Source organism: Falco cherrug (genome assembly GCF_023634085.1).
Source record: "Falco cherrug isolate bFalChe1 chromosome W unlocalized genomic scaffold, bFalChe1.pri SUPER_W_unloc_1, whole genome shotgun sequence".
Classification (NCBI taxonomy): domain Eukaryota; kingdom Metazoa; phylum Chordata; class Aves; order Falconiformes; family Falconidae; genus Falco; species Falco cherrug.
The window spans coordinates 11,011,044-11,032,878 of NW_026599288.1; the positions used below are offsets into that span (position 1 = coordinate 11,011,044).

The 21,835-nt window shown below is 41.8% G+C and overlaps 1 protein-coding gene and 1 long non-coding RNA gene across 3 annotated transcripts; one reads left to right on the forward strand and one right to left on the reverse strand.

Annotated features, from left to right (window-relative positions):
- Window positions 1-5,879: 5,879 nt before the first annotated feature.
- Window positions 5,880-13,930, reverse strand: LOC129734923 (MLV-related proviral Env polyprotein-like). 2 transcript variants are annotated; one of them, XM_055700343.1, is made up of 2 exons: window positions 13,275-13,930; window positions 5,880-8,271 (listed from the first exon to the last, which is right to left on the reverse strand). In XM_055700343.1, exon 2 carries the CDS (start codon window positions 7,431-7,433, stop codon window positions 6,501-6,503), a length of 933 nt encoding a protein of 310 aa, XP_055556318.1. In that variant the 5' UTR covers window positions 7,434-8,271; window positions 13,275-13,930; the 3' UTR covers window positions 5,880-6,500. The 2 variants fall into 2 exon arrangements, with proteins under 2 accessions (XP_055556318.1, XP_055556317.1); XM_055700342.1 differs by having other exon boundaries at window positions 13,271-13,930.
- An 854-nt stretch (window positions 13,931-14,784) lies between these two features.
- On the forward strand, window positions 14,785-20,515 carry LOC129734934 (uncharacterized). The gene is made up of 3 exons (XR_008730461.1): window positions 14,785-14,915; window positions 15,089-15,212; window positions 17,918-20,515. It is a non-coding gene; the product is annotated as an uncharacterized LOC129734934 (long non-coding RNA).
- The last annotated feature ends 1,320 nt before the right edge of the window (window positions 20,516-21,835 follow it).

Consider the following 21,835-nt stretch of genomic DNA (forward strand, 5'->3'; position numbering starts at 1 on the left):
TGTATTGTGGAGAATTGGTTAACCGAACAAGGACATGTTAACATCGGAATGTTGAGTCATCAGGATCTTAAGAAATATCGAAAGCAGCTTATGTGAGAGTCAATGATTTACAAGGACACTCTGTCCTTGTTATCTTTGAGGAGGTTAGCACAGGGAACTTGTGGTTAACAAGAATAAGAATTTTGTCTAGAAACAAAGAGCATAGACGTAAGTTAATTTTTTAGCTGGCCAGCCAATAAGGAGCTTAACTTTTGCAATATGTATGAGCTAATTATAAGTGCTATAAAAGCTGTAACCGTAGTTGAATAAATGAAGTATGCTGATCTCTCATATTGAGTGACTGCTTCTTCCCTCCGTTCCGGCAAATGGCAACAATGTATAACAACAGGGGGCCCCTCTCTATCCTCCGTAAGGGAGAGATAGTTTAAGGTAAACAACACCTTAGTCAGCCGTTTAGTTACATCGATGTCCTGCGATACTTTCTGTCTCTGAAGATAATCCTTCAGGGTACGGTTTGCCCTTTCAACAACTGCTTGCCCCGTTGGGGAGTGAGGAATCCCTTTAACGTGTTTAATTCCCCAAGTTGTCATAAACCTAGCGACTTGTTGACTACTATATGCTGGACCATTGTCTGTCCTTATTTCTACAGGTACTCCCATGACAGCAAAACAAGACATTAAGTGTCTCTCCACATGTAATGCCTTTTCACCGGTTTGTGCAGTGGCCCATATAAAATGAGAATAGGTGTCAATTGTGACATGCACATACTTAAGCTTCCCAAAGTCAGGTACATCTGTTACATCCATTTGCCAAACCTGAAGTGCCTTCAGACCTTTTGGGTTAGTGCCCACCCCTAAACCAGGTTCATGATGGCTACATTGAGGACAGGAGCGGACAATACCCTTTGCATCTGCTATGGGTATTTGATACTGTCGATGTAAAGACTTTGCATTCTGATGAAACATCTCGTGGCTGTTACGAGCTTCTTCAAACTTATTTGTTGGAGGAGTTATTGCTGGACAGCTGACTGCTTCATCAGCTCTAGCATTACCTTCGCCCAAACCAATGGTCCACTGGTGACTTCTAATATGCATAATACAAAATTCACGTTTTCTCTGTCAAAGAGTACTACGCAGTTGTAGAAACATTTCACCAAGATGTTGGTTCTTTGTCTCTCTCAACAAGGCATCTTCAATGCACTGTACTACACCAACTACGTACAATGAGTCTGATACTATGTTTACAGGTGTATTGTTCCAGCTTCCCAATGCCCAACACACTGCTTTCAGTTCTAAGGTTTGAAGGTTGTCCCGTGGTTCACCGGTGATCACTTGTTTCTGCCACTAATTATCGGATTGCCAAACACACGCAGCCTTCTTCATCTTTCGTCCTGCATCTGTAAACACCGTTGGCCCTTCAACTGGTCTTTTTGAGCATAACGGCCTCGCAATCCACTGGTAATGCTCTAACATTTTCCAGAGAGGTCCTTTTGGCCGGTTGTTGTGTACAACACCTGTATAACCCATCAAGGCTTCCTGTATGGCTGTTGAATGTCTCAGGAGCCACTCATAATCATCATCACGGACTGGAATTCTGGTATCTGCCGGTTCAGTCCCATCAATTTCAACAATCCTGTCTCTTCCTTTTCTCACCAAGGCCGCTACTGCTTCAGGGCGACTTAAAATACGATGTCTGGGTTGCAATGGCAAAAACAACCACTCTAAAACAATCTCCGTATTCTCCCCCTTTTTCTTTTGCCATTGCAAAAATAAGGGCAAAAGGTGAAGTAGCAACATTACAAATCAAAAAGGACAACGGATGATTCTCCATTCGGCGGCCACACCAGCCAGTCTGAATCTTGCGGGACACAACTTCTAGGGCATCCTGCTGTTCTGGTGAACAAATTTGAGGACTGTTGGCCTCGGTACTGTGCAACCAGGATCGGAACGGTTGCAAATCATCGTTAGTGAGGCCAACTATGTTACAAACCCACTGTAGATCTCCCAAAAGCCTTTGAGCATCATGCAGAGTAGTTATTTGTGCAGTAAGAGTTACCTTCTGGGGTCGCATCTGAGCATCCGAGATGAGCCAGCCTAGATATTTCCATGGGGCCGAACGTTGAACCTTCTCAGGCGCCACAACCAAACCACATGATAGAAGGTGGTCAACAAGCCATTTCATTTGATCATCTGAAATCCCTTGTTCAGCGACCAATAAAATATCATACATATAATGGTAGATCAGGACGTGAGGCCAACACTGCCGTACCGGAACAAGTGCCCAATCTACAAAAGTCTGACGACTCGTAGGGGAGTTCTTCATTCCCTGTGGCAAAACAACCCGTTCATACCCTTTGACCAGAGCTGCATGATTTATTGATGGCAGAGTGAAGGCAAATCTTTGCGTGTCAGCAGGATGCAAGGGAATCGTAAAGAAACAGTCTTTCAAGTCTATCACAATTTGCCAATTCTGAGGAATCATCGTAGGAGTTGGAAGACCGGGTTGCAACGCTCCCATCGCCATCTTCTGATCATTAACTTTCTGTAGATCATGTAAGAGTCTCCATTTCCCAGTTTTCTTTTGTATTACAAAAATAGGAGTATTCCAAGGACTTGTAGAAGGTCGAATATGACCTATTTTCAGTTGTTTCTGCACCAATTCTTCAGCAATGCGCAGCCGTTCTTCTGTTATCGGCCACTGGTCTACCCAAATTGGCTTTTCTGTCAATCATGTAATCTTCAGTATGGGTGGCTGCCGATGAGTGGCCGTGGTGCAAAATGCTGGTCAGTTGTCATAACTAGTCCCAACTGTGACAAAAAATCCCATCCAATCAACCCTGATAATGTATGTGGGAGTTGCATTACATATGGCTGAACTACAATAGCTTGGCCATCTTCAAACTGCAATGTAATCAAGTCTTTACTCTGTTTTGGCACTTCTGCACCTCCTACTCCTACCACTTGGGTGATTGGAGCTTGCAGTTCCCAATTCTGGGGCCATAGGTGTTGATTAATGATGGTGACATCTGCCCCGGAGTCTAATAGAGGTTCCAGAGTAATTTGCTGACTGCCTTTCTTCAATTGAATCTTCTGATATGGTCTTTGATTAAGATCTAATGTGAAACACACCTCAAGTCCGGTAAATCCAAAATCGTCTTCTCCTCCCATCTTAGATGGCTGGCCTTGCTGTCTGAGTTGCTCATATGATTGTCGATGCGCAACAAGGCTGTCACAGGGAAGTATTTGAGCAATTTTACTTCCTTTTGGAATAGTAACAGGTGGTTGTAATGCATAGGCCATAACTTGTACATGTCCCGTAAAATCTGCATCAATTAACCCAGGTAAAACATCTACTCCTTGCCTTCCTGTTGAAGATCTCCCTAATAAAAGTCCTCCAACTGGAGAATTCACGTTAGACAAAGGTCCTTTTACTTCAGTTGGAATTAAAGTCACTTCTTTACCATTCAAACTTACATCTACTGCAGTTGCCACGTCCACCCCGAGGCTCCCTCGGGTGGGTGGGATGTGCTGGTGTAAGAGACCACATTTTTCATCTGCGTTGTTTGGGCCTGTACTTGTGTCTTTGCGCGTAGACCCGACGCGCTGCGCTGCATGTTTCCCGACCTGTTATATCTACAAACAGCAGTAGCATGTGTATCTAAGTTACATTTGTGACACCAAACAGTCTTTGAACAAGGACGCCTCATGTGTCCAGATTCACCACATCGATAACAAATACCAAATCCTGATTTACCATTGTTCCCCCTTCGATGTCCACCTATATGATTTGTTAAGGCTGCTGCGATTATATGCCCTTGCTCCCTCAACGCAGCAGTAAAGGCAGCCACTTGGTTATTTTGTTCGGCTCAAGTAGCTCTAATCAACGTTTACCCATAAAAAAGGCTGATGGGACATACCGATTAGTCCAAGATCTAAGAGCTGTGAATCAAAGAACGGTGACTAAATTCCCAGTAGTGGCAAATCCTTACACACTATGCCTTCTGGGCATGTCCATTAGAAGAAAAATCCAGGGACTATTTTGCCTTTGAATGGGAAGATCCAGGAACAGGAAGGAAACAACAGTTGCGAAGGACAGTATTACCACAGGGGTTTGCTGAGTCTCCTAATCTGTTTGGACAAACTGGAAAAATCATTACAGTCTTTTGAGACAGAGGGGGAAGTGAAGTTACTACAATATGTGGATGACCTACTAGTGGCAGGAAAAAACAAGGATGATATGCGGAAAATCACTGTTAAACTACTCATTTTTTTGGGAGAAAAGGGACTGAAGGTGTCAAGATCGAAACTGCAGTTCGTGGAGAATAAAGTAAGATATTTAGGGCACTGGCTGAGTTATGGGAAAAAGAAACTGGATCCTGAAAGAGTATCAGGAATTCTGGCCCTATCAGCACCAAGGACCAAGAAAGAGGTCAGGCAATTTTTAGGACTCCTGGGACATTGCAGACCTTGGATTGAAGGATTTAGTGAAAAGGTGAATCTCTTATATGAGAAATTAACAACAGAGAAATTAAAATGGAATGAGGAGGATGAGAGACAGTTGGAGATGGTGAAACGAACATTGATAGAGGCTCCAGTATTAAGCCTTCCGGATTTAGGGAGGCCTTTTTACCTATTTGTAAATCAGACAGCTTATGGTGTATTGACACAGGAATGGACCAGTATTAAGAAACCCATAGGGTACTGTTCCAAATTGTTGGACCCCGTAAGCAGAGGATGGCCAGTATGCTTGCAAGCGATAGTGGCCACCGCATTATTAATAGAGGAAGCAAGGAAGGTTACCTTTAGCGCACCTTTGAAGGTATACACCCCTCACAACGTGAGGAGGGGTATTACAACAAAAAGCGGAAAAATGGTTGACAGATTGCAGAATGTTGAAATATGAAGCTATTCTAGTGGATTCTCTGCATTTAGAACTAAGAGTAACTACAGTACAAAGTCCAGCTCAATTTCTTTATGGGAAACCAGAAGAGGGGCTTCAGCATGATTGTACAGAAGTAATTGAAATGCAAACTAAAATACGGCCCGATTTAAGAGAGGAAGAATTGCAAAAAGGGGAAAAAACTGTTTATAGATGGATCTTCCAGGATTATAGAGGGAAAGAGGAGATCAGGGTATGCAATAGTAAATGGAAAACTGGATTTGGTGGAATCTGGACCTCTGAGTCCCACTTGGTCGGCACGGGCTTGTGAATTATATGCTTTGTTGAGGGCGTTGGAGTTGTTAAAAGAGAAGCATGGTACAATATATACGGATTGTACGCCTATGGGGTAACCCATACCTTTGGGAAAATTTGAGAAGAAAGAGGACTCATTGGGACACATGGAAAGGGATTAGTGCACCAAACGCTAATTATTAAGATTTTACAGGCACTGAGACTGCCCAAAGAAATTGCTGTAGTACATGTAAGGGGACAACGAAAAGGAACAATTTTACTTATAAGAGGAAATAACTTAGCCGACAAAGAAGCTCGGGAAGCCGCATTGCGAAGACCTTCTCCAATACTGTTATTAAGGGAATTGGAAGGGGCGGAGAGCCAGGAAAAACCTGAGGGGCAGTTTTTGGAGAATGAAATAAGATTTATAAAGACTACAGGGGCAAAGCAAGAGGGAGAAAAAGGGAGAAAAATGGGTCCTGTTGGATGGCAGAGAAATACTGCCTAAGAGTCAAGCAAAGAAGCTGCTATTTTAGATGCATTTGCAAACTCATTGGGGAACTTGAGCATTGAGTAATCAGTTTTTGAAATTTTATGGGTGTATTGGGATATATGAGATAGCTCGGCAAATTACCCAAAGGTGCCTAACGTCAAAAAGTAAATAAGAAAAGTGTTATAGTTGAATTTGAAATAACTAGAGTCCCAAATAAATTCACTAATTATTTATTAAGGCAGGAAAGCAAAAACAGCGCGCTGGGCGGCCGGGGAGTCGCAGCTCCATCCAGGCTCGCAAATTCCGACAAGTAACACAGCCCTTTTATTCTCAACTTCAAGGCCGGTTTAAGCAAACAGTTATGCTCTCAGTCCCGTAGCAAGAAGCTGTACATTACAAAACTAAACTATTTTTACACTAAAGTCTAGACGAAGACAAAGGTTGTCACAGTAACATGAGATTATGGTTTAACATTGGCCTTGAGAAGGTACATCTCCAACCTCATGGTTAACAGTTAACTCTTTTCTCACCAGACAAAACATTCTCAAATCTGTTACAGCAAGATCATTCCTTTTGTTAAAAACCCCTTTGATCAGCAAATTACCCTTAGGTACTTATTACAATTCCCCCCTTCCTTTATTTATAAGTGATTTGCTGATTAAATCTAGACAATACGTCACAAGCCGCATCTAATTCAGGACTTTCATTTGGTATAATTTTCATTTCCATTTCTGATTGTTTCATTACCATTAACTGCACTTTTTCCAACCTGTTTTTAACAAAAGTTATAATTCTATTGATGATACAGGGTCCAAAAGTCCGTTAATGAAGTTACTTATTTTTCCAAATAAGAAATAGAATTTTCTACTCGGGCTAAATTTTCGTCTATTGCAGCTCTTAGAGATGTCAAACTCTGCGGTTGTTGCACCAAGGAAGTTAGGCCAGTGGCAGTTCCAGTGGCCCCTAAACTAAGTAGAGCAGCTATAGTGATTGCAGAGACTGGCTCTCTTTTGTTGATTTTATGTCTTAATTTGTCCCAATGTAAATACATAGTTTCTTCCCCATGTAAAAGGATTCTAGGTACCACAGTAACCTGTACACAAAATTCTGGGACATTTTTCTTGAGAACAGCAGTGGACAAGCATGGTGTTAATCCAGTTATAGAACAAATCCACCATGCCCCGGGACTAGGCAGAACCCATTTAACATCAGATGCAAAGTTTCGAGTCTGGTTGGTACATAGAGATTTTCTTCTATTTGTTACCTTTCCTATACACCAACCGCTCCCTCTGACTTGTTGGAGGGTAATCCCTGTTTTCCGTTCTTTCCGATTGCATCTGGAGGGACTATCCTCGGTAGAGGTATTAAAAGGAGATGGTACAGCTATCCCCTTATAAAAAGGGGGCTTTATGTCATAACATAACCAACAGGAAATGGTAAAATTCGGACTTGTGGCATTTAAAGCTTGATAGGCTGCCTGCATCACAGCCCATAAGGGTTCATTATTTCTGGGAGTTTCCTCTACTTTATTTGTGGAGGTTAGGTATGTCCCTGGGGTGACTGAGGCTGGGGAGTTTTCTACCTTTGGCTTTTTCTTTTTCTTTTCTTGCTTTGTGATGACTCGATTTAAGAAACTTGGAGCACCGGCTGTAACATTAGTTTTCAATATAACAGGACCTTCCCATCGACCTAAGGTCCAATTGAAGGGTTGATGTTCATTTTCTAAAGTCGTGGTAATTAATATTATTATCAGGATAACAGCCTTCATTTTCCCCACTGTTAGTACCTCTCTGCCTTTCCTCGTCTACTCTTTTGCAGAGAGCAACGGGATATCAATATCTTCTCGGCAGCAGCAGGTAGTCTTCAGGGGAATTTGCTGTTATCCTGCAATAATTTTCAAGGTCTTTGCAAGTTAGTTATCTCTCAAATATATTTCCACCTGTTTGGTTGTTGTGCCCATTTCCAGGATCTTATAGTACACTGTCCTAAAACTCTATACCAGTCTGTTTCATATACTTCCCAAAGTTCAGGTATTGACAGTTCCCATCCACAAAATAATTTACAAATTTCTGTTTGAGCCCATTGTTCCCTGGTAGGTGTCAGATTATTGCGACATTTCATACAATAAGGTTGTCTCTTAATTGAAACACAAGACCACTTTTTATCACAATTTAAACATTGGCAAACAACCCAGCATAAGTGTCCAGAAGTAGGGTGTTTTAAACAGGGTATTCCATGGATGTCTCCTATACCGGGTGATTCGGGTATATCTGTCTCTGTCTCACAGCAAAAGGGAAAAACCTGAGGAGTTCCTGTCAGTTTGTATAGTCCAGCTCCCCCCGTTTGGTCAGGTATTTGTTCTTCACTCCAGGGTGCAAAATATACCTTTCGTAGGGTAATTCCAGGTGGTATTTCGAACCATTGATATAAACTATTTCTTACTTCCCTTCTGGAGTGGTTCATTTTCCAGCCTCGTTTTTCCTTATCTTCATTTGGAGGTCCCCTGGTTCCAATGTTACAGTCCACGTCTCTGGGAAGATAGGTCCCTTAATTCTTAATTCTGCTGGCATGAGTCCATCCTTTTTCCGCTGTTCGTACAGCTGTATCTGTGGTAAGTAAAACAACAAAAGGTCCTTCCCAACGGGGTGTTAGAGAAGTTTCTTTCCAAGTTTTTATCAATATCTGGTCTCCAGGTTGAATTTGGTGTATGGAAATATCCAAAGGAGGTCTTTGTACTACCAAACCCTTCTTTCTTAATTCCTGTCTCCTTTTTGTGAGTTCTAAAATATATTCTGTTAAAATTTTATCCTCGACCTTCGGGTGTTCCACTAATAATCCAAAGTCATAAGGCATCCCATACAACATTTCAAAGGTGGATATACCAGTATCTGTCCTAGGTTGAGTCCTAATATAAAGCAAGGCCAGCGGTAGACACTTAATCCAATTCATTTTTGTTTCTAGCATAAGTTTGGTTAGGTGTTTCTTTATTTCCTCATTCATTCTTTCTACTTTCCCAGAACTTTGTGGGTGCCAGGGGGTATGATATTCCCATTTGGTACCAAACAATTCAGTTGTCTCTTTAATTATTTTGGATGTAAAATGTGGCCCTCGGTTCGAATCAATTATTGCAATAGTTCCGTATCTCGGAATAATTTATTCTAAGAGAATTTTAATAACTGTCTTTGCAGTAGCTCTCACCACAGGAAAGGCTTCTACAAAGTATGTAAGGTGATCAACCAAGACTAATAAATACTGATATCTCCCCACCTTTGGCAATTCGGTAAAGTCTACTTGTATTTTCTCAAAGGGTCTTTTAGCTAACTCACGACCCCCATGAACTTTTTCCCTTGGTTGTCGTTTATTCACTTTATTACAGGTTAAACATCCCTCTAACACTCTTTTAGCTAGACCATATATTCCGACACAGGCATAATTTGTCTCAAATTGATCCACTAAGGCTTGAATTCCCCAATGAGTTTTATGATGCAATTTATTCAGTATTCCCCGAGCTAATCCCTTTGGAAGAATCTCTCTTCCATCGGGTAGCAGCCATTTATCACCATTTCTTTTTGCTCCAATTTGTTTCAACTTATCCAATTCTTGGAGAGTAAAAGTCTTATCTATTTTCAGCTTTTTTTGTTCCTCTTCTAAGTTCTGAACCATTAATAATGCTGCCCGTTTTGCCTCTCCGTCAGCTAAATTGTTTCCTCTTATAATATGGGTTATTCCCTTTTGATGTCCTTTTACATGGACTATGGCTATCTTAAGTGTACCTCTTAATGCCTTTAAAACCTCTAGGATTAGTTTTTCATGGACTAATCCTTTCCCCTGGGTGTTAATTAAACCTCTCTCTTCCCAAATTTTCCCAAACGTATGTACCACCCCAAAGGCGTGCTTTGAATCTGTATAAATAGTTCCAATTTTGTTTTCTAAAAGTTTTAATGCTCTTAACATAGCATATAACTCACACGCTTGGGTGGACCAGGCTTTATTTAATGGTCCTGATTCTTTTATCTTAAAAGTATATCCATCCACAATAGCATATCCTGATTTTCGCTGTCCTTCAACTATTCGTGAGGAGCCGTCCACAAATAATTTTTCTCCTTTGTCTAATTCATCTTATTCTAAATCTTCCCTTATTTTAGTCTGTAAATTTATTGGTTGCAGGCAGTCATGTGTCAAATCTTCTTTGGGTTCTCCGTATAAAAATTGGGCAGGATTATGAGTAGAGGTGGTCTCTATTTCTAACTTAGGGGAGTTAATCAGAATTCCCTCATACTTGAGTAATCGACTGTCTGTAATCCACTTATCAGCTCGTTGTTGTAACATTCCTCGAATATTATGAGGGGTATATACTTTTAATTCACCTCCCAGGGTTATTTTTCCCACCTTTTCTACCAATAATGCAGTGGCCACTATTGCTTGCAAGCAGGTGGGCCACCCGCGCCTTACAGGATCTGGTATTTTAGAATAATATCCCACAGGCTTTCTCTGTCCCGCTCATCCTTGGGTCAGAACCCCATAAGCTGTCCCATTATCCACAGTGATAAAAAGCTGAAAGGGTTTACGAATATCGGGTAAACCGAGGACAGGTGCTTCTACCAGATCTCTTTTTATATTTTCCCACCTATTCTCATCTTCAGGGGACCATTTTACCAACCCGTCTTTAGTTAATTTTTCGTACAAGAATTTTACTTTACTGCTGTAATTTTCTATCTACTGGCGACAATACCCAAATAATCCCAATAACTGACTTATCTGTCTTTTATTAGTGGGTGCTGTTAGAGACAAAAGTCCTTTTACTCTCTAGGGATCTAATATCTTATGTCCTTTTGTAAGCCAGTGTCCCAAATATTATACCTCTTCTTCAGTAAACTGTAATTTAGATTTAGAAACCTTTAATCCCTTGAGGCCTAAAAAGTTCAGTAATTTAATGCTCTCATTTCTGACTTCTTCTTGAGTTTTTCCAGCAATTAATAAATCATCCACGTATTGTATTAGAATTAGTCCCTGACTTAATTCATAAGATTCCAGTAACTGTTCCAGAGCTTGTCCAAACAAGTTTGGGGACTCTGTGAATCCCTGGGGTAAAACGGTCCACCGTAATTGTTGTTTTCTATGGGTCTTGGGGTTTTCCCACTCGAAAGCAAAATAATCCCTACATCTTTCTTCTAAGGGACAAGCCCCAAAGACATCTTTTAAATCTATAACACTATACCATTTATAGTCTGGATTTAATTGATTTAGTATAGTATGTGGGTTAGCCACGACAGGGAACTGGGTAATGGTTCGCTTATTTACTGCCCTCAGATCTTGTACTAAACGATAAGACCCATACGGCTTTTTTACGGGCAATATGGGAGTATTGTGGGGAGACATACAGGGTCCCAAAAGTCCTTGAGCTAAAAGTCTCTCAATTTCTGGCTGTAATCCTTCTCTCCCTTCTCTAGAGATGGGATACTGTTTTATCCTAATTGGCTGATCTGGGTCTTTTAGGGAAACTGTGATCGGTTTGATATTTAATTTTCCCACCGACCCCGGGCTGTACCAGGTCTCTGGATTAATCTTGGCTTCATCTTCCGTGGTTAATAAGTATAATCTTATTTTTAATTTTTCTTGATCTACTTCTAAATTGACTCCTAATTCTACCATCAGGTCTCGCCCCAAAAGATTATATTCAGCTTCTGGGACCAATAAAAATGTTCCTACTCCGTATTTATTTGGAGCTTCTATTGTTACATTCCTAATCAGGGGCACTTTAGAAGGTTCCCCCTTTGCACCGATTACTTGGAGTTTATCCTTTGATTCCACACACCCAGATGGTAACTTTTGGACAGTTGATTTTTCAGCACCCGAGTCCACAAGGAACTCGAACACTTCATGCTGAGGACCTAATTTTAATTTTATCAAGGGCTCGGTAACCTTAGGGGTCCCCAGCAAATAGAGCCCCTGACCCCCCTAATCTTCTTTAAAAACTTTTTCATCCATTATCCTTTTTCGACAATTCTTTTGCAAATGCCCCCCTCTTGTGGCAATAAAAACACTCTACATCTTGTGAGCCGAATTCCTTTCTTTTAGGGTTTTCTGGGCCATTCCGGGACCTTTCTCCTATCCTGTCCAGATTTTGTCCTTCTCTTACAGCTGCCATCAAGGTTCTAGCCTGTCTCTTCTGACTCTCATCTTCCCTTCTCACATACACTTTTTGGGCTTGTCGAAATAATTCATCTAACCCTTTTTCCTGCCAGTCTTCTATTTTCTCTAATTTTTTCCTTATATCGATCCAAGATTTAGCCACAAACTGAGTTTTCAGCAGGGCTTGACCCACTTGACTATCAGGGTCTAGTCCAGAATATAGCTGGAAACTCTTTCTCAGCCTTTCTAGCCATTCGGTGGGGGTTTCATCTTTTTTTCTGTTGTTCATTGAAGGCTTTATTAATATTTTGTCCTCTGGGTACAGAATCCCTAATTCCCTGAATTATCATATCCCGGAGATCGACCATATTATTTCTATGTACGGGATCTTGATTGTCCCAATTGGGCTGCTGTAAGGGCCATTTTACATCTCCAGCTGGGCTATGTTGATGTCTCTGATCCCAACGTCTCATGCCTGCTGTTCTGATCATCCCTCATTCTTCATTTGTAAACAAGATCTTTAAAATAGCCTTCATCTCGTCCCAAGTATAAATGTTAGGGCCGAGGAATTGATCAAAACGTTCTTCTACCCCTAATGGGTCTTCTAACAAGTGTCCCATTTCTTTCTTAAATTCTCTCACATCCCCAGAGTTGAGGGGTACAGATACAAATCCGACTCCGGGTTGTGGTCCCCCCATAGCAGTCTCCCTTAATGGATACAATAGATTTTCCTCCCTCCTTTCTCTAGTTTGACTTCTAGTCATTATTCGATCAGGAGGGGACTCTTCCTCAGGTTGGGGGGGTGCTGTTGGAGGAGGATCAGGACCCTGTGGTGACAGAGGAGGGGGAATATAGGGCGGAGGAGACACTGGAAGTTCGTCTTCCTCCCGCCTTTTCTTCCTATCCTTTTTCTTTTCTTTTAATGGGAACAAATTAGCTGTCTGGGCTGTACCCAGGATCCATAAAAAGGCATATTCACTCTCCTCCTTATTAAATGGCTGTTTATTGTTAACATATATATTCACTTGTTGACATATCCAATCCTCAAGGGATCCAAAAATAGGCCAATATAAATCCTTTCTTATTTGTTTTCCTCCCCATACTTCCATACAATAATGGATCATTTTTTCCCTGGACTTCCCCTTTCAAGAAGGGGAGGCGTCCCAATATTGAATCATTAGGCCTAGCGTGCTATCTTGGGGTATATCAGCGAGCCCACCCCCGTCCCATACCTCCTGCATGAAACCAGAAGCTTTACTCTTCTTCTGGCCCATCTTCTGAGAGTGCCTTCTTTCACACAAAATTCACTTGCTTCCCTCTGTTCGTGGCCCACGCCCTCACAGACAATGGGAACCACACTACAAGGAAGTCCACACTCGCTTCGCCTGGTGGACTACTAAGTCCGGTGGACGTCTCAGTCACTCGCGCTCCGGGTACCCAATCCCCGACCGAACGGAACCGCAATATACTCACTCACTCCCGAGTCTTCGTCCGGCTCTTGGTGCACAAAAATTGCAGGGAACTCACCGAGAACTGCAGTATCTCCTTTCTCTTTTCTTTTTTGCTTTCCTCTCTCAATTCGGAAAATCCAGGTGAGCTAAGTCGGAATCTCCTCCGGGACCATCCAAAGATGGGGCGCCCTCCCAGAGTTGAAGTCCGAGTCGGCTGTCTGGATCCGAGTCACGGCACCAAATTTGTTATAGTTGAATTGAAATAACTAGAGTCACAAATAAATTCACTAATTATTTATTAAGGCAGGAAAGCAAAAACAGCGCGCTGGGCGGCCAGGGAGTCACAGCTCCATCCAGGCTCGCAAATTCCGACAAGTAACACAGCCTTTTTATTCTCAACTTCAAGGCCGGTTTAAGCAAACAGTTATGCTCTCAGTCCCGTAGCAAGAAGCTGTACATTACAAAACTAAACTATTTTTACACTAAAGTCTAGACGAAGACAAAGGTTGTCATAGTAACATGAGATTATGGTTTAACATTGGCCTTGAGAAGGTACATCTCCAACCTCATGGTTAACAGTTAACTCTTTTCTCACCAGACAAAACATTCTCAAATCTGTTACAGCAAGATCATTCCTTTTGTTAAAAACCCCTTTGATCAGCAAATTACCCTTAGTTACTTATTACAAAAAGTATGAGGCAAACACCTACGGGGGGACAGAGAATCGCATATAGGCCATTTGAAAGAGTACAGGTTGATTTTACCGAGCTACCGAAAATAGGACAATATAAATATTTGATGGTGATAGTGGACCAATTAACCCATTGGGTAGAGGCTTACCCTGTGGTGAGGGCAACTGCCACTACGGTAGCCAAAATTCTGATGGAAAATATAATACTGCGTTTTGGGTTGGTAGGGAGTATTGACTCTGACCAGGGGACACATTTCACATCTGAAGTGTTATGGGACTTAATTACAGCCCTGGGCATTAAATGGGAATACCATACTCCCTGGCATCCACAAAGTTCATGACGAGTTGAGAGAATGAACCAAATGATTAAACAACGATTGGCCAAATTAATGATTGAAACCCAACTGTCTTGGATGTTTGCCATTGTCATTATTGAACATTCGGACTATGCCCCATGGTGAAACAGGTATCTCACCATATAACATGTTATATGGGATGCTGTATTCCCAAGGAATGCCATTGGACTATTCTTTGATAAAGAATTATGAGAGCCAGAAATATGTAATTATGATAGGGAAGCAATTACAACAACTGAGGGAAAAGGGACTTTTAGCACAAAACACCCCTCTGGGGTTTGCTATTCATGAAATACAACCAGGAGACAAGGTCTTAAAAAAACCTGGAAGGAAGAATCATTAACTCCTCGACGGGAGGGACCGTACCTTGTTTTACTTACTACTGAAACAGCTGTGAGAACAGCAGAAAGAGGTTGGACCCATGCCTCCAGGGTAAAGGGGCCAATAAATACCGAAGCTTGGAGGGTTGAATCCACTCCTGGGGAAGCTTGGAGGGTTGAATCCACTCCTGGGGAATTGAAACTGAGGCTGAAGAGGGACTAATGCTCCAGCAACGTGGCTCTGCATGAATTAAAGGGCACCAGATAAAGAGGACAAGCCTAAAGGGAGGAAAGGAGAAGGTAAGACTGGGGCAGGACCCTCCACTGCGGTGTGTATAGTCTACCGAGGGAGGCAATCCCTATGGGTATTGACTACCAAGTGAGAGGGCCTCGACCGGACTTCTCCCACATTAAGGTTATGCTGTCCTGAAAAAAAGTAATAATATAAGAACCCTTTTAAACCATATAATTAGTTTTCCAGGAGCCGGATCACCCCGAAAGGCTGAACAGTAACACAAGCCCAGATTGATCCTGAAGGCAGCTCAACCCCTTGATTGGAGGCGTTTTCCATACCCTCAAGATTGGACGGCACAAGGGGTAAGAAATGCTATACTTCTTGGTATTGTTTTTACAGGGACAACTGAGCCATGGGTATTGTTATAGTTTACCTGTCCAATTAAATGACAGAGACTGGCCAATTAGAAAATTTGATTTATTAAAGCAAGCGACAAGTAAGCAAAACAGCGCTGGGCGGCCGGGGAGTATCCTGCTCCACCAACGGCGCGCAAATTCAAGCAAGCTGAGCAGCTCTTTTTATCTTCACCGAGGTCGCTTCTGATATCTTCAGTGCGCCCCTCTGCTGCTTCTGTTATTGTGGTTTCTTGTCAGACAGGACGTTCGCATGTTTGATGTAGCAAGATAACATTGTGGACATGTCTCTTCTTGTTAAATAGGAAGTTCTTAAGACCACCACAATGGGTTCGTTCCTCTTGCTTAACTTGGTTGATCAGCAAATTACCTTTAGTTACTTATTACAGTTCCCCCCTTCTTTTATTTATAAATAATTTGCTGATCAAACCTAGACAATACCTCACAAGCTGCATCTAATTCAGGATTTTCATTTGGTATGATTTTCATCTCTAGTTCCGATTGCTTCATCACCATTAGCTGCACTTTTTCCAACCTCCTTTTCACAAAAGTTACAAATTTATTAATGATACAGGGTCCCAAAGTCAGAACCAATAACAACATTATGAGGGGTCCCGCCAAAGTAGAAATTAAAGTAATCAGCCAGAGTGACTGTTGTTGTAAAATTCTTTACCTTTAGCTTTTTCTTTTTACCTTTTTGTTCTTTAATGACTCTGTTGGGTCCCACTGCTTGTGGCGTTTTTAGTTCATGTTTCTGAATAAATATTAAGACCCTTCTATCAGTTCCAGGTTCCCAATATCTTATTCCCCAGGTTCGTCCTAATAGCCATCCGTGGTCATTAGCCTGTAGAATTTCTAGTATAACATGCTTACAGTTGTCAAGATGGGGGCCCTCTATGTGTCTATCCCAGCTAGGAGCTGGCAGATTGCATCCTCTGGGTCCCCATGTTATATTTAAAAATCTATTTTTAACGGCTACGTCCCAGTTTGAAGCTATGGTTTCACATCCCCAATATGCACAGTAGTAGTGATTAAGGAAATTGCAGTAGCTTTTCCCTGGATTCGAACTGGGGCAGAGATAAAATGGTTTTATTGCTCTTTCTCGTCGACTGGGTGGGTCTAGTTCATAAAAGACTAAAGCTTCCAATTTAACTTGGAATTTTGGGGATCCGGCTGTCACGTTATACCGAACTTCTATTGAATCTTCCCATCAACCTAAGGTCCAATTGAAGGGTTGATGTTCATTCATTATTTTTTTTTAAGGTCATGGTAATCAATATCATTAATAGGATACTAGCTTTCATTTCCCCACTGTTCAGTACCTCTCTGCCTTCCTCGTCTACTCTTTTGCAGAGAGCAATGGGATATCAATATCTTCTTGGCAGCAGCAGGTAGTCTTCAGGGGAATTTTACTGTTATCCTGTCAATAATTTCCAAGGTCTAAAGAGTTAGTTATCTTTCAAATATATTTCCACCTGTTTGGTTGTTGTGCCCGTTTCCAGGCGAATCTTATAGTACACTGTCTTAAAACTCTATACCAGTCTGTTTCATATACTTCCCAAAGTTCAGGTACTGACAATTCCCATCCACAAAATAATTTACGAATTTCCACTTGATCCTCTGGTCCCCTGGTACATATCAAATCATTGTGACATTTCATACAGTAAGGTTGTCTCTTAAATGAAGCACAGGACCAATCTCTATTACAATTTAGACATCGGCAAACAACCCAACATAAATGTCTGGAAGTAGGGTGTTTTAAGTTGGGTATTCCCCGGAGATCTCCTATTCTGGGTGATTCGGGTATCTCCGTCTCTGTGTTGTTTTGTGGTCAGCCAACAATGTTGAGACAGATAGCACAGTCCCAATAACGTCCTTCACACCACCCCGTGGCTCAACATTGCTGCTCCGTGGGTGGCATAGATAGAGATAGAGAAAAGATTCTGCCAACTATACAAACGAGGTTAACAATCTTTATCTAAGCATTAAAACCATTTACCATTATCAATAAACAATAACAGGCAATAACTAAAAATGACTAACAATAACTATAAATCCGTAACAAACATTAGCTAACAATTCAAAACTCAAACATGTCATAAGCTAATTTCAAAACATTATCATAACAGGATTACATAACAAAACAAAATAAAACATTTCTTAGCATATATAAGGTTTGTTTGTGGGGGTTAAGAATCAAGAGCCAAGAGGTGGGCATTTAAAAGGGTAAATTTTCATGCCCCTTTAAGGTTAGGCTGCGCATGCATTTTCATTGTGCAGTTTTGGTCAGGGCATTAGCCTGAATCTTGACCAGGAGGGTCACGGACCAATTTGTTTGTCTTGCCACAAACAATCCTTATCATTTTGGAAAAGATGGGAGCAGGAAACGACACACTTTGTACGGTTTTGCTGTTCAGCCTTTGTCTCATCTTGACTACACTAACCATCAGTATGTGCTTTTGTGAGTGTTTTTTGGTCACGCCGGTACAGAAGAGTGTGATCTCTTCCTTGCAATCCGCCCCAAGTAGTGGAACCCATGGGATACCAAAGCAGAGTGCGAGAGACTTATATAAACAAAAGAAAACTATTGATCTCCAGCAAAGTTACCATGTGACTTGTTATTTGTTTCTGTTCATCTTCGTTACCTCGTGAAGAAAAATACCAAGGACCAGACACAGACTATCGTGGAGGGAACAAATGGAGTTACCACCCCAACATTATTCAGGACTGTGCTGGACTCACGAGTGAAGAAGCCTGTTTTCCACGTCACATGAGACTTTGCTGGACTGTTATTCTATTATTCAACTTCTAGTTCATGTTTGTTAATAAATTGTTATTTGTTGTTTACTGATTGTCAAATGGTTCATCGAAGTTACTTTGCGTCAAACACATGGTTTCCAAAATAAATCCAAAGGGTTGGGTAATACATATAATAATAACCTACAAAAACGAAACCTAAAACCAACACTTATAACTATACATTCCACTTAAGTAATAAATGAACTATAAATACTATAGTTTCTTTAAACATTCCTTTTTTTTTTTTTTTTTTATATATATGTGCGTCACTATCATGGCTAGACTATAGGGATTTCGCATGCGCGGTCTTTCCAGATTTTTCCAATACATTCTGTGGGGTTTAAAATTGCGCATGCGCATGTTCAAAGGCATACACAATAAAAGATGGCTGCTGAGTGTCCAGATGAAGTCCTGGACCCATTTCCCGAGCTTACCACTCCGGTAAGTTTGTTAATGGTAACATTTATGGCACTATGGCCAAATGACAGGTCCTTGCTTTCAATGCAATGTTTTCTCACCATCAGACCACCACGTCACCTGCCAGGGAGGAAGGGTCTGGAGCGCGCATTTCCCCCTCTGAACATCCCGTAAGGTGAGTGTTTTTTAAACGTCTAATCTGTATGGTTCATTATAAAGGGGAATCAAAACCTTTTTTTTTTCCTCGTTGTTTAGGCAGAGGGTGCATTTTTCTACTGTCACACGTCAAGAACTTATGGTGGAGGTGGAAAAGTATAAAAGACGTTACCACATCCTCATCTGTGCGTTCCTGACGGTTGTTTTCTTTGCTATTCTATTTGTATTCTTACTCAGCCTACATTGTTATATGAATTGTTAAGAGTCAATTGTTCCCAAATTCTTGTTGGCTATTATATTGTTATTGTATGCACATTTCAGCGTACTACTCTAATTTGTTTAACGCCATTGGGTGAAATCATAGTAGCAAATTGCATGTTAGTTATAAGGTGTTGAATTAATCTTATAAAACATGGAATAGCATATGGCAAAACCAATAAGGTGGCTAATCCACATAACAAATAAAATAGGATTCGTTTTACCCAGGGGCTCCCGAGAAGCCAGGAAAACAAGTCAATATTCCAGTCTTTCCAAGTTCGGACGGGAACATGGGCTAACTTCCCTATCTCTGATGTGATTTGTTTAACTACCTCACCATTGTCATCAATTTTCAAACAACAATTGGAAACATTTAATTTACCACAAACACCACCTTCTTCGGCTAGCAGGTAATCGAGAACCATCCTGTGTTGATAAATTGCATTTCACATTTGAGTTGCTTGGTCTGCCAATAAGTGAAGAGCTTTAGCTGTTTGATTAGTAAAAATTTACAAGACAGCCTGTAGATGAATGATACGATTCATATTGTAGATAGGTTCTCGAGCACCGCTAATGAGTTCATTAGGATTCCAAGTTGCAGGTCCATAATACTGTATGATACGTTGGGGTGTCCATTCATTTAATAAATATCGGTAACTCCCTTTTCTTGGGAGTTTGGAAAAATCAACTTGCCACTGTTGCCCTGGCTAATTTTCTATCATTTTTACTGTAACAGGTAAAGCATTCCAGATATACCTGGTTAAAGATTTCTTTTACTTCAGGGAGGTCCTCTTTTCCACTTAAAAATTTTGGTGAATTTGGCATTCTTATTTGTTTTCTTAGTTTGTACTTTAAAGGTTTCAGGATGTTTTCCTGGTGGCCAGCAGCTCCCACAACTGTAACAAATTCTTTTCACTGAAGTTTAACACCAAATAAGTTGGTTTTGTATTCACTAAAAATCCCACCTCATTTTTCCTAGTCCCTAGTTCACCAGAACCCCTTGTTGGTTCTTTAGCTTAGGGCAATCTCGCTTCCAGTGTCCACTTTCCCTACAATATGCGCATTCACTTCTGCCTGATATTCGTCCTCTGTCTCTGCTTCATCTCCTCTACCAGTTTAGCACGACCCAGCTCTTCTTCTCTTACCTTCTGTACACGTCCCCTATTCCTTCTATCAACTTTTCTACATCACGATTACCTTAGTAAAAATCAACTCAAACCTTTATCCAGTCCTATTCACAACCAACTTTCAAACATCTAAATTTCCCCATCAAAGATTCACCTTTACTCTCCTCAGACCCACTGCCTGCCCTAAAGGGGCCCTTACTGGTCCTGTTGTACTGCAAATGCTGCAGCTATTGGGGTGACATTGTCAGGTCCTTCTGCTCAATTGTCAGCAACAGCAACCCCCTCCTCCTCACCATCAGAAGCATTCGGGGCAGGAGATGCTCTTCCTGCTCTGCAGGTTACACAAGCCTGCCTGTGCAACAGCACTTCTTTTTTAACTCTTTCTTACCCTGAATGCAAATCTGCTCCTTGTTGCTTTAAGTCTGTGTTCTTACATATCATGCCTTTGCAGGCAAACAGCAAACACCCTGCCATGCGTCCAGCATGACTCAGCCGCACCTTCGGGGGTTTGTACAAACTCACCCCAATACTTTAACACTTTCACAGGGTCTAGATAGCAGCGGGAGGGGAGTGAGGGAGGTGGTAAGTGTTATAAACGATAACAATTAAAACAAATTTAATTTGGGTTCAATCAATTTAGGTTGAGACACAATAAGCAAAAACAGCGCTGGGTGTGCAGAGAACTCAATTAGTTCCACCACACACACACCTGAGTCCTAAAAGTAGCATCTTTTATTGCCTGGATCTTGACCAATCTCTTCTCGCCAGATGCTTGTCCTGCTCTTTCCCCATTGGGTCGTTAGGGTACACCTTCTCCTCCTATAGGCTCTCCTTTGGCGTGCTTTTTCAAATCTCAAGGTCTTTGTCTCCTTTGGTGGGCTTTCCCTGGCGTGCTTTCCTTGTGCTTTCCTTACCTCCCTCAGCGGGCTTTTCCAGGCAGGGATTGCCTCAGGGGAATGGGAAGCCATCACATTGTCTTAAAGGAGAACCACAGGCGCCCACTCACCACAACTACGATACAGGTCCCAGATTTACACAGGGTACAACAATTACACTTATCACAGTACATTCTATTTTTGACATCTAAATTTCCCCATCAAAGATTCACCTTTACTCTCCTCAGACCCACTGCCTGCCCTAAAGGGGCCGTTACTGGTCCTGTTGTACTGCAAATCCTTCTGAATCACCCTTCTGCTCCACCGGCTTTTCTACCACATCTCCCCCCAACGCTTCTATGGCTGCCGCCGCTACTTTTTTTTCCGCTTTCATAGTTTACAGAGTGTTAACTATCAACAGCCACGTAGCTCCTAATGCTTTAGCTTGTTTTCCTTCTTTGCCTCCCTCGATCGTAGTATCCCAGAGGCTATTTCCCACTTCTCTCCATTCCGCAATACTAAACAATAATGCGGGCTCGGGGATCTTATTCTTTTTCCGTGCCCAGCAAACTAAGGCCTCCACTTCTTTTTCTTTAACGCCCCCCCTCTCTTAAGGAGGATGCCAGTTAACAGGTTAATTGCCGCGTCTAATTCCATCGTGGTCTTCTCAGAGCTCCCTCCTCTCACATAAAGGATATCAGCGGAGAAGCCCCGCCGCACTCGTTGCGGTCTTCCGTTGCGGTCTTCCGTAGTACCCCCTCTTTCTCACAGAGAGGAAATCAGCAAGGAGCCCTGCCGCAATTTACTCTACGCGGTCTTACCACCGGTGGGGGTGCGATCTGCAGCTCTACATCGAACTCTGGACTCCGCTTTTCGCCTTCCAGGTTCCGCCCGCCTCCGACCTCCAGCTCCCTAATCGGACAGCTTCCCTTCGGGTCCG